The sequence below is a fragment of the Brassica napus genome, chromosome A2, assembly GCF_020379485.1.
Source record: "Brassica napus cultivar Da-Ae chromosome A2, Da-Ae, whole genome shotgun sequence".
Lineage (NCBI taxonomy): Eukaryota > Viridiplantae > Streptophyta > Magnoliopsida > Brassicales > Brassicaceae > Brassica > Brassica napus.
The window spans coordinates 20543820-20554737 of NC_063435.1; the positions used below are offsets into that span (position 1 = coordinate 20543820).

Sequence of the window (10918 nt, forward strand, 5' to 3'; positions counted from 1 at the left end):
ATGTAAATACACAATGTGGAATTTTCACTTAGCAAGATAACTTTCATATTCAATTTTGCAGGATAAAAACAAATCATCCATCTGTCTGAAGTTGAATTAGAGAGTGTAACAGCAGAGTAAATAATACAAACCTTTTCAGGTGGTCCATACGATGATCTCTTGACCTACAGAAGTTAATAACGAAAAGAATATCAATCTTGTTGCAAATTCACACAAGTCAGAAACTACCGTTAAACTGCCATAGGCTAGTAGTCTAGTCTTTTCTTCAGCAGGGTTTTTATCTCTCTAGTTGCATCACAAATGAGGTGGATCCAACTAACTACAACGGCATAAAGTCTATGCCCATTACTTTTCAGCAAAGATAGCGACGAGGTATGGCTTTTTAAACACTAGAAATAGATTTTTTCACAGGGTAGAAACATCTTTTCTGTTTTCTAGGTAGGTAACTTTGAAATAAATCTCTAAGAGGATAAACACTGCACCTTTGCTTCAAGATAGTCCAGTGCTTGTTGTCGTGTATTTACACCTTCACTAATACACTCCTTAAATTAGAAAAGCATTTCGAGGGATAAATATGGCGCTTCACAGATCAAGGCTCATCAGAATCCACAGGTTGAACAAAATGAGATGTGAAGAAAATGAAATGCACCAAACTTCTAGATTTAACAAAACGGCAAGCTAAGAAATTGGTTCCTTATGGCAAGCTTTATGCGAGACACGTGGTAAGTTTACTTTGGCAGAACATTTTTATCGACATAACTAATCAGCTAATTCCCGAGTTATGCTAACTTGAAAGCTTTACCATTTAAAAAGGCCAAAAAATTAGTCACAAAAAAAACAGGTGGCTACAATACTTGCCTCCATAGAAGGTAGAAGTGATGCACTAAAACGGGGATCCCTTCCAACCATCTGTACGATCTCTTGGTCGCTCTCCATTCCCATAGCTTTTAGGACGATTATTATTGGAATCTAGAACAGATTACATGCTCAGCCAATAGATTCCAACCCTGAAAGATCGAGAACTAAAGAGAAGAACGTGATGATGTATCTTCACCTTTTTGACAAATTGATGTAGATACAAATATATCTTCTCCTTCTCTATCTGAATAACTGTTTTGCTTTTCGTTGTTTCACTGCTGCTTGTGACAGATGCATTTATGCTGGCAATAAGCAGTAAGAGAGAGAATCAGCAAACAGAGAAATTGATATGTCAATAGTGGGTGAGTAAATAATGGAATGCAAATGCTACAAGGACTGAAATCATGTACGGGATCACTTACTTCCCTTTTTTATCAGAATCAATAATAATCCTATTCTTAGAAAGTTGTTCTTGTATCAAGAACACCTGAAAAGAATATAGCAATACTAACAGAATCAATATCATGGCTTCAGATCAAGTAAAAAGAAATAAAGGAGTCCATGAAGAATGGGATAAATGGCTGCTCAACGTCTACATATACACACAATTGAGTCTGGACTTTGGAGTAAAGAGAGAATAATATACGACTGATATCCCAAAGTCAAAAGTGCAGACAAGTAGCCAATCTATAGACTTCATAAAAGATGGATCTAAGAAGATTATATATAAGAAGCATGAAGTGTGATTACCTTCTCGGTTCCTTCGATGACAAAATATCCTCCAGGATCAAGTGGGCACTCACCTGGAAACCAACACAGGAATACAATAAATGTGATGAACAAAATCAGCGCTTGAAGATAAGGGTTTATTACAAACCCAATCTTGCAAGTTCCTCTTCATCTTTTCCGTGTAATACACAGCGGCAACTCCGCAACATAATGGGCATCCTTCCGATAACAACCTTATCCTGGAACAAATGAAGATCATATTAGTCCTGAACTTTCTTTGATAAACAGCATTAAATGTAACAAAAAATTTGCGATTCACCTTTGCACTTGTCGTCGTAGTCTTTCCATGAATTCCATGAACATATTCTATGTTGACATAAATCGGAGCAGCATACCTGATGTTTTAGAAAAGCGAAGAATGTAAACATATTCTCAAAGAGGCAACATAATGAAAAGAAGCCATTAATACGTCATGTCAGCTAGTCGGCACATGTGTGGACTGATTACTTCCGCCGAACCAACATTTAAAATAGAGGGTTCACCAACATAGACATCCTTAAACCTGCATCAGAAAAACAGCACAATCTCAATTTAATATACATATCAAAGGACTGAAAAAGCCATCCACCAAGTATTCAACTTTAGCAGAATCTCACTCCAAAAAATATATATATTTTTATCAGAAATACGATAAGAAGGTTAGACGACCATAGGTAAATGGAGGGGTCGAGAGTGGACGTAATACGAGAATTCTCACGAACAATCTTCTTGATCCCGACATTGATGAAGTAATTGAATGAATCAAGGTGTTGCTTCACAAGTCCTCTCACCTAAACAAAAACAAGACTATTACACACAGACACACATATACCAGGAGGGCATAAATGCACAAACTGATTATATTGGGTGTGTTATGTGAACCTTGAGAAACTCAGGGACGAGTTGAAACTTATCTGCTGTAGACTTGATAGGAGCTGAAAGCTTCTCCTTGTCGACGAAGTTCATCAAGCTGTATGTAAGAGAGTAACATTTAAAGCATCTGTGAACATCACAATCTGTAATCGATGAAGAGTTGATGAGGAAGAAACGTACTCTAAGTCTTCGTGATCGAGTACCATCGCTCTTTAGATTGTCAGTTATCTGAAATCGAGGGAGAAATACGATTAATTCTAGTTCCGTGTGGAGTTTCATCAACGGAATGATGATGAAGAACTTACCGGCGATGAGGATTGATAGATTCTAGTACAGTCGGAGGTTTAGGGAAGGGTTCAAGAGGAGACGGCGAAGCGAGGGGTGGTGTATTTAAACAATTAAAGGGTTTTATATACTTAACCACCCGATCGTTATTTGGAAAAAGTTAAATACTACTATTATTTATCAAATCACCCATTCGCAACTATAAAATTGCAAAACAGTCCCCTTCCTCTATGCAATACTGTATATAACTTAACATTTTAAACCCAAAACCGAATTTGTATAATTTAGTAAGTTGGTATTTCAGATGACTACTATCAGAACCAGCTGACTTCGAATGGGTATCCAAAAATTCAAATAACTGAACTATGAATATTTGAATTGAGTTACTATTAAGAAAAGGCTATTTTTTAGGTTTCTAAAGCATGTTTATTGCAAAGTTCTTATCAAGTCTCTAACTATTAAATATAAAAAAATAATTAAAAGTATAGAAGAAAACTAAGGTATATCTCTTATTTAATTTTACATCTTTTAACTTAATCTTGCATCTTTCTTCCAGTTGGCAATTTCTGATTAGTTTAGCTATTTAATTTTTATTAAAATTTAATTATTTATTTATAATATAATATTTGTTAAGAGCATCTCTAATCCCACTGCAAAAAAAAACTGTAAAATAGAGTGGAAAATGCAGTCATGAACAAACAAAAAAACCATTACTGCATATATAGAGTAATCTTTTTTGTTTGTTCATGACTGCATTTTTCACTCTATTTTGCAGATTTTTTTGTAGTGGGGTTAGAGATGCTCTAAGAGCACAATTATATATATGTGGAGTTTTTAAGTGGTGGGCTTCACTTTTTGATTAAAAACTAGTGATAGAAGAGATGAAATAAGGATACAATTTTGTTTGTTGTTTGCGGGCCCCACTGACACGTGGCGGCCTGCGATTGGTTATCTTTTTAATTTTTTTTATTTTAATAGGAAAAAAAATTTAAGAAACCCAAAAAAACAATTTTAGGTATAATCATAGCCTAAGAACTCTATTTTAAGAATCGATAAACATGCTCTTATATGTAAGCAAATAAAGTCACAACTCACAAGGTAATTGAACAATCATCAATTTAGAGCAGCCATTTACATCAGATCTAATGCAAATTACTAACTAATATTCAAGCTTCTCTGTCTGCATAAACTACAAATCACTAAACGTTTAACATTCCTCCTCCAAAACGACAAAAGCCCTTTAAATCTATAATTTTGATTCGTCTCTTACCAAACTCTTCGTTTGGTTTACCCTCAAGTTTGATTTACTAACTCTACTTTCTATATCCTCCATCTGCCATCGCCATACCTTCCTTATCTTTGGTTTCCTAGATTCGATTTTCTCCCACTAAAGAGAACACCAAATCATCATCAGCTAAAGAACATGGACCCAGGAGCCATAGAGAAAATAGCATAAAGCTAAGCAAAGCTGATGGAGCCATCTGACAAGTTTATAAAGTAGAGACTCGTCAAATGTGCTACTCAACTCACTTAAGACTCGACCAGAATATATGTGCCTTTAAAGGAGCATATCTTCTGAAGAACTATAGTCATCAGATCAAGTACAAGAAAGGTCCAAGTGTGAAGACCTTAAGAAAAGTCTTTAGCTGAGGTTTAGCTAAATGTGGTAAAGACTCTATTAGAGTCCAAAGGTTTGTAATACACTAAGTTGAGTCTTATCACGTGATCTCATCTCTGAAGCTAAGCGTGTTATCACATGTGTAAATAGCTGAAGTATAAAGCTATTAGCTTAACTCTCTTGGGCTGATTAGGGGGTTCATGTTAGATCAATCAGCCGAGAGATAGTGATAGAGAGAGATCACGAGTCAAAGCTGTAACGGAGCTAGATCACGAGTCAAAGCTGTAACGGAGCTCGCTTGTGAGCAGTTAGTGTGTTGCTGGTTCGATCCCAGCTCCGGTGAGCTATAGCGGCTTCACATCGAGTTGTTGTGTTCTTGATTCAAGTTAACGTCGAGTTGATTGAGAGCAAGAAGAGAAGATAGGTTCGAGAAGCGTTGTATTATCTTCACATCTTCTCAACCAGGAGGAACGAAGATACAAATCGAGTTGTTTCAGACACCTAATCCAGTGAAGCGTAAAGTCCCTGTGAAATCATCTCAAACCGATTTCACATGAAGAAGTTTTAAATCGGGTGGTTCTGAACTTTCCTGATTTGGACATGCGGCACGTATTGGAGGCGACAAACCGAATTGGTTTGTAATCTTTACCCATCCGAGGAAACCATGAATTTGGATTCACATCAAGGCTGGTTCATTCATGGCTACGCTCTGCTGTTTTCCTTCTGATTCACACCAAAACAATTTATCACTGATACTTTATGTTGTGATTTCTTCTTCTTTTCTCTTTTTGATGATTTATAAAATCAAATAACAGAATAGTTGCATACTTCAGTACCGCACAAAGGTGTATCTCCTTCACATCAAATACTAACTCTTAGGTAAACATTGTAATAATTCGGGGGGAGGGGGAAATAAAAAAATCGCAGCAAAAAAAATATTTTGGAGAAGCTATCAAAAATAAATTCACTTGAGCAACGTATGAGTACAAATAAGTTATCAAAGTGATTGTGGACTTGACCACAATCTTCCGTATGATAAGTTTCTCAGGCAATGACCCCAAAACTTTTCCCCAATGAGCTATATTTAAACCAAATGGAAGTATGAACTTGCGAAGGAAAACCTAATGAGCTTCTCAACATCTAAAAAAGGATGTTGAGTCATAATAGTGTTCAAGCCGTTGGGATTGTGCAAAACAGCACGAATAGATTATATAATCAAACATAACATACACCGAGCATGGTTCCAACGACTGAACCGACCCCATGTAGAATGTCATGTTCACATGGTTAGGCATCATCAAAGTGCCAAAGGTCCTTAGAAAGAGAACAAGATGAAGCAGTTTTAATAATCATTACCTCTCATGAATGGTTTCTCTCTTGCGAGTGTCTTCTGTGCTCTCTGTCACCATGATGACTACTACTACTACTACCACCTCTGCTCGTCTTGTGGCCTTGTTCACCGTTCTCGCTACTGTGGCGTCTCTTTCCTTCGGACTGCTTCTCAGGAGGGCTTCCCATTTTTCTCTTTCTGCTATGCATCATCTGAGACACATCGTTTACCATTTCACCTTCTTCTGCATTTTTTACTGCCCCATGTTCTGTGCCCATGAGATCAGAGTTCTCGGCCTTTGGTACATTCTTTTGCTTGGCGTTTTCATCCTCAACAGCTAGTTCCACATCTTCCAGCTCTCTTTCAATGAAATCATCCTCATCCATCAAATCCTTTTTCATTGTTCTTTCACCTAGCAACTTCTTAGCCTTCTCTCGCTTAGCCTTCAACACCTTATCCCGGAGCATTTTCAAGTCCTTTGGCGATTGGCCGATTGGGGCAACAACACCTGTTTCAACGTTTCTAGATTTATGAACATCATCTGGAAGCTCTCCACTCTCTCTTTCTGAATTGTCCTTCCCAGCTCCCTCAACTAAAGGTCTAGAGTTAGCTGTAGGATGCAGGCTTTCTTCTCTTTCTCTCTTTACCTCCTCTTTGTGATCGACACTGGCATTAACTGCCTCAACATCCCCATTGCCATTGTTCTGATCCAAACCGCCTTTTGATGAACCCCCATGATTATCAGAGTTTGAAGGTTCATGGCTTGAACGTGCTGATGCTTGCCTAGAACCAACATGCTCATCTGTTGACGTTGCATTTCTAGAGCCTGGACGATGAGCTGACCCTCCACCCACACTACTTTCTACTTCGCTTCCTTGAGATGCAGGTACACGGTTTTGCTCATAAAGCTCAAGCATTTGGTTGCTAACATCTGAAACAAACAAAAGGCGATCACTCTTAAAATCAAGAAAAAAAAGGAAACAAGAGCCTTCATATCATTTTCATCATGTACATACCCTCCAATTGTCGAGGTGTAACATCAAACTCTTGCCACCAAACCTTCTCTCCATCCGATGGTAACTTCACTTTAAGGAACTTGGCCGCAAGAAAAATTGCACCAGCCGCAATGTGATGAGGCTGGAATTGCAGGCAGAGAGATGTCCTCAGACTGCAAGCCACTTTCCATTTGTATGAAGACGAAAATACAATACACATAGAATTTAGAAGGAAACAGGACTTCAAACGTACCCATCATTAACAAAATTCCAGGCAACTTGGGCAAGAGCATTCTGGGCAACCTTAAACTTCTTTATTGCTTCAACAAGGGGTTTATAAGGATGAAGAACATTGAGGTCAAAGCCTAGTGTAGAAAGTACTATCTTTTCTCCGTTTAGTATAAGCTCTTTTTGTTGCTCATATACTTCCTGCAAAAGTGATATAGATCAATATATGTGCTTATAGTACAACCTCAGCTTGATTCGTAAGCAAGATGAATACCTTTTGCTTGATTTTCTGGGCAGCACCAGGATCCTTCTTGTTGATTATCTCATAGGATACAGAAATAACGTTATTCAAGGGCCGTGGAGTTTCCTCAACTTTTCCAGCAAGGAACATACATACAGTTGCAATTGTCTGTGGAAACAACATGAAGATCTAGGTATAAGGATAGACCATAACACTACAATATCTCAAATTCTACACTAGCCAGACTACAACATAGTGATTCCAACAACAAGACAAGAATAAAGTCTATAAATTTTAAGCATTCAACTTGTTCGGGTGGAAAACAAAAAACTTACCCTTCTGTCATTCTTTGCATGTGACTGGCGAAAGAAGAAGCGATGACAGAAGATAATCGCTGTAGCTATTGTAACCTGGGGACTGATATGGAAAACTATATCAGCCACTTTCAGTGGGAACAAAATTAAAAAAATGAAAGCTTTGCACTATAGCAGAAACCATGACTAGAAGAAGTAAAATTCAGACAGTCCGGCAACAATCTCTTCGGTCTTCACCAATAATAACTATATGTTCCTTGTAATTACGGTAATAAAAGAAACACTGACATAAAAAAAACACTTAGAACTATTGTGACACCAACTTCTAACTACACTAAACAACTATGCCTGCAATCTGGATACTAATACTATCTTGGAAGAATATGAAGTAAAGATAGAGCAAGCAAGCTTGAAGCTACTAAAAACAGAAAAAGGGAAATTACACTTTCAATCTCATGCCCAAGTCCTGGAGAAATGTACAGTAGGATTTGCGGAGGTAAGTTTCCTTCTTCAAGTCAATACCATCCAGCCTCGAGGGTGAATTTTCTTCAATTTCTTTTCTTCCAAAGTACCAGCGGGAAAGCTCGTCTTGCTTTTCATGAGAATTCCTCGAGTGAGATGACACTCCACTCTCACCGTACGAACATTCCCCAGCTAGTACTCCAGCCATTGTTGTATCTTCTTAAAAATAATCAAAAGCAGATCATAAACAAGGAATGATCTAGCAGCTATCAAAGGGAGGGGGTTCATCTTCAAGATTAGCCAATTAGATAATTAAATCAAATCAAATGGAAACGAACTAAGCCACCACGAATCGGGCACACTTAGCCAATTAGATACATTCTGAGTACAAAGTTCGAAACTTTTTTCTTTTGCTCAAAAGATCAGATCCAAAGTGTTGTGTTTGTAGAGAAATCAATTGAAAAGTTCAAAATTTCGTTGAAAATTCAGTAGACGGTGGGAAGAAGAAAATAAAGATCGATTGAAGAAGCAAAATCAAACGAAAATTCAATACCAGAGTAATCGAACGAAGGAGATGATGCCTTACCTGCGATGATATCACTTCGGAGAAGAAGAATACGGCGTGACTCGAACAAACCCTAACTTTTAGAACTCGCGAGAAGCGAAACAAGATGGAGAGGTCTCAAGAGTCTCTGATTTAAAGACCAAACAGCTGCAACAACAGACTCTTGCCCTTTTTTCGTTTAAGCAAAATAAATAATAATCGTTTTTGTCGCAGTTAGTTAGCTAATCGTATTTTGTAGGACTCCAGAAAACAACGAGTCCAAATTCCAAACCCTAAACGATTCCAAAAAAATAATAATCGTTTTGTGTTATTTTCGACTTTTGAATTTTATTTGAACCAAATCTGAAATCGAACGAGAATATAAAAAAAAATACTTAAAATTTTTGAAAATCCAATAATATCAAGGTCAATACAAACTCAAACTCAATCCCGACTAATTAACTAAAATATTTAAAAAATCTCAATAACTATAATTATATAGAAATTTGAAGTTTGATTATGAATAAAGTGTTCTTATGAAATCTTTACCATACTAATTTATTTTATAAACACTATTATCAACATTTATTAAGTTCTTAGTTGTTATTTTTAACTTATTTACTAGATCTAGATCCGCGCAACCGCGCAGATTTTTTTTTCATTTATTTTTATATAAATATTTTGTTTTTAATTTTAAATTGGTATATATTATAATATATATATGTGTCTATCAATTTTTAAAACATAATAAGTTTACTATATATTTTTTTATTGAATAGATTGTTTCAAACTTTCACATGTATTTGTATATTCTTCTATATATATATTTTCGAATTATTATTTTATTATTAAAATCGTAACTATATATAAATATTAGTAAAATATTGTTTTATTGTCATATTCAAAGATATGGTAACATTTAACAAATTTATAAAGTTTTTAAGAAATTAAACTTTTCGCTTCATAGATTTATATTATCGAGTAAATAATTAAACATTTAGTTTTTGTTTAATTTTTAAAATATAGTTTAAAATTTGTTTTCATTGGTTTAAGATAGTAAATATTAATCATTATTAGATAATATGATTTTTGTTATTTAAAAAAAATCTTTATAAATTTAAAAGTTAACATCGACAAATATTTAAATATTTAGCATATAGAGGTATAGTATTACAACATTAAATTATATATATTGAATTTATACTATCTATAAATCCAATATATTATCTATTGTTTAAATTCAATTATTGATAACCCAATAAAAATTTCTGGTAGATCCAAAATTTAAATGATAAGATTAGATATTAAATGTAACATGACTTGAATAGTTCTATTAGATCCATTTTTAAAATAAAATCACACAAGAATCAAGGTTGCATGACTGTAAAAATCACACTTCTGTTTTACTTTTAATATAGAAGATGTTTTAATATAGAAGATGCTTTTTATTTATCCACTTCCTATTTGCATGACTGTAAAAATCAGAATTAATGCATTAATCTCTAGTTCTAATAGCCATTAAACTTATTGGACATCACTTTTTAATACTCTTATCATATAAAACAGTTAATTTAGTTCACTCAAACATTTTATAAAATACCTTAGTTACAGTCTTACAGACATGCAAACACCTAACGTTTTGAATTATCACGAAGGGATATAATAAACCAACAACAACTGGAGATAGTCGATCTGTGGTGGGAAAGGAACGATCGGCTTCACCGAGGGAATCATCGATCAACTGATCTGATCATTGCCAAAATCTCTGCAACAATCAAGAACAGAATCTCTGCACTGCGGCCTCAGAACATCGGGGACCGAGTGGTAAGGCCATGATCTGCAGGGGAACGGATCACTCATTCTTCACCTCCGGGGTTCTTCGCACCTGGGATAGTACCAGGACCCTTGTGCCCCGGCTCTTGATCAGATAAAGCTGCTTCCCTTGCTAGCGAACTGATGCAATATTGGTTCCTTCTCTTCCCGTAACTATCTCTTTTTCGTTGCTGCGTCTGGTTTCTTTGTGACTTGGGTTCCCTCACTTCCGTTTCCTTGCTCTCGTTAGAGTCGCCAGCTGGGCTCTTCTTCTTCTAAGGCCTCATGAAAATGTTGGGCTTTTCTTATGTATTAGGTCTCTTGTTATTTCATGTGGGCTAAGGTTTCTACTTGGGTTTCTGAAAAGGAGTAGTTATTAAAGTGGGTATTGTAATCACTTTTGCTACAATCGTTTATTTTAATGCACAAAATTTAGTCAAAAAACAACTGGAGATAGTCAACGTCAACCTCACTTAAAATGGAGGAGGTCATCAATAAATTGATAACTGGTGTATCATATTCGAGTTATAATCCAGATGTTTCAAAGAAAAAGACATCGTTCAGGTACCAACCGAATACTCGCCTAGCCC

The 10918-nt window shown here is 35.9% G+C and overlaps 1 protein-coding gene across 2 annotated transcripts; it reads right to left on the minus strand.

The window, feature by feature from the left end:
- Positions 1-5586: 5586 nt before the first annotated feature.
- LOC106437690 (cyclin-T1-5-like) lies at positions 5587-8813 on the minus strand. Of its 2 annotated transcripts, none has more exons than XM_013878622.3 (7): positions 8559-8813; positions 7954-8188; positions 7532-7613; positions 7230-7364; positions 6981-7156; positions 6749-6900; positions 5587-6663 (listed from the first exon to the last, which is right to left on the minus strand). In XM_013878622.3, exons 2-7 carry the CDS (start codon positions 8178-8180, stop codon positions 5762-5764), a joined length of 1674 nt encoding a protein of 557 aa, XP_013734076.1. In that variant the 5' UTR covers positions 8181-8188; positions 8559-8813; the 3' UTR covers positions 5587-5761. The 2 variants fall into 2 exon arrangements, with proteins under 2 accessions (XP_013734076.1, XP_013734077.1); XM_013878623.3 differs by having other exon boundaries at positions 7954-8191; positions 8559-8789.
- Positions 8814-10918: the final 2105 nt, after the last annotated feature.

Excerpts from the sequence above, each read along its gene's own strand:
- LOC106437690 (XM_013878622.3), bottom strand. The coding sequence starts at position 8,180 with ATGGCTGGAGTACTAGCTGGGGAATGTTCGTACGGTGAGAGTGGAGTG. Across the intron at positions 7,365-7,531 it reads ATGCAAAGAATGACAGAAGG|ACAATTGCAACTGTATGTAT; the intron begins GTAAGTTTTTTG and ends TTGTTTCCACAG. Across the intron at positions 6,664-6,748 it reads TACACCTCGACAATTGGAGG|ATGTTAGCAACCAAATGCTT; the intron begins GTATGTACATGA and ends TGTTTGTTTCAG.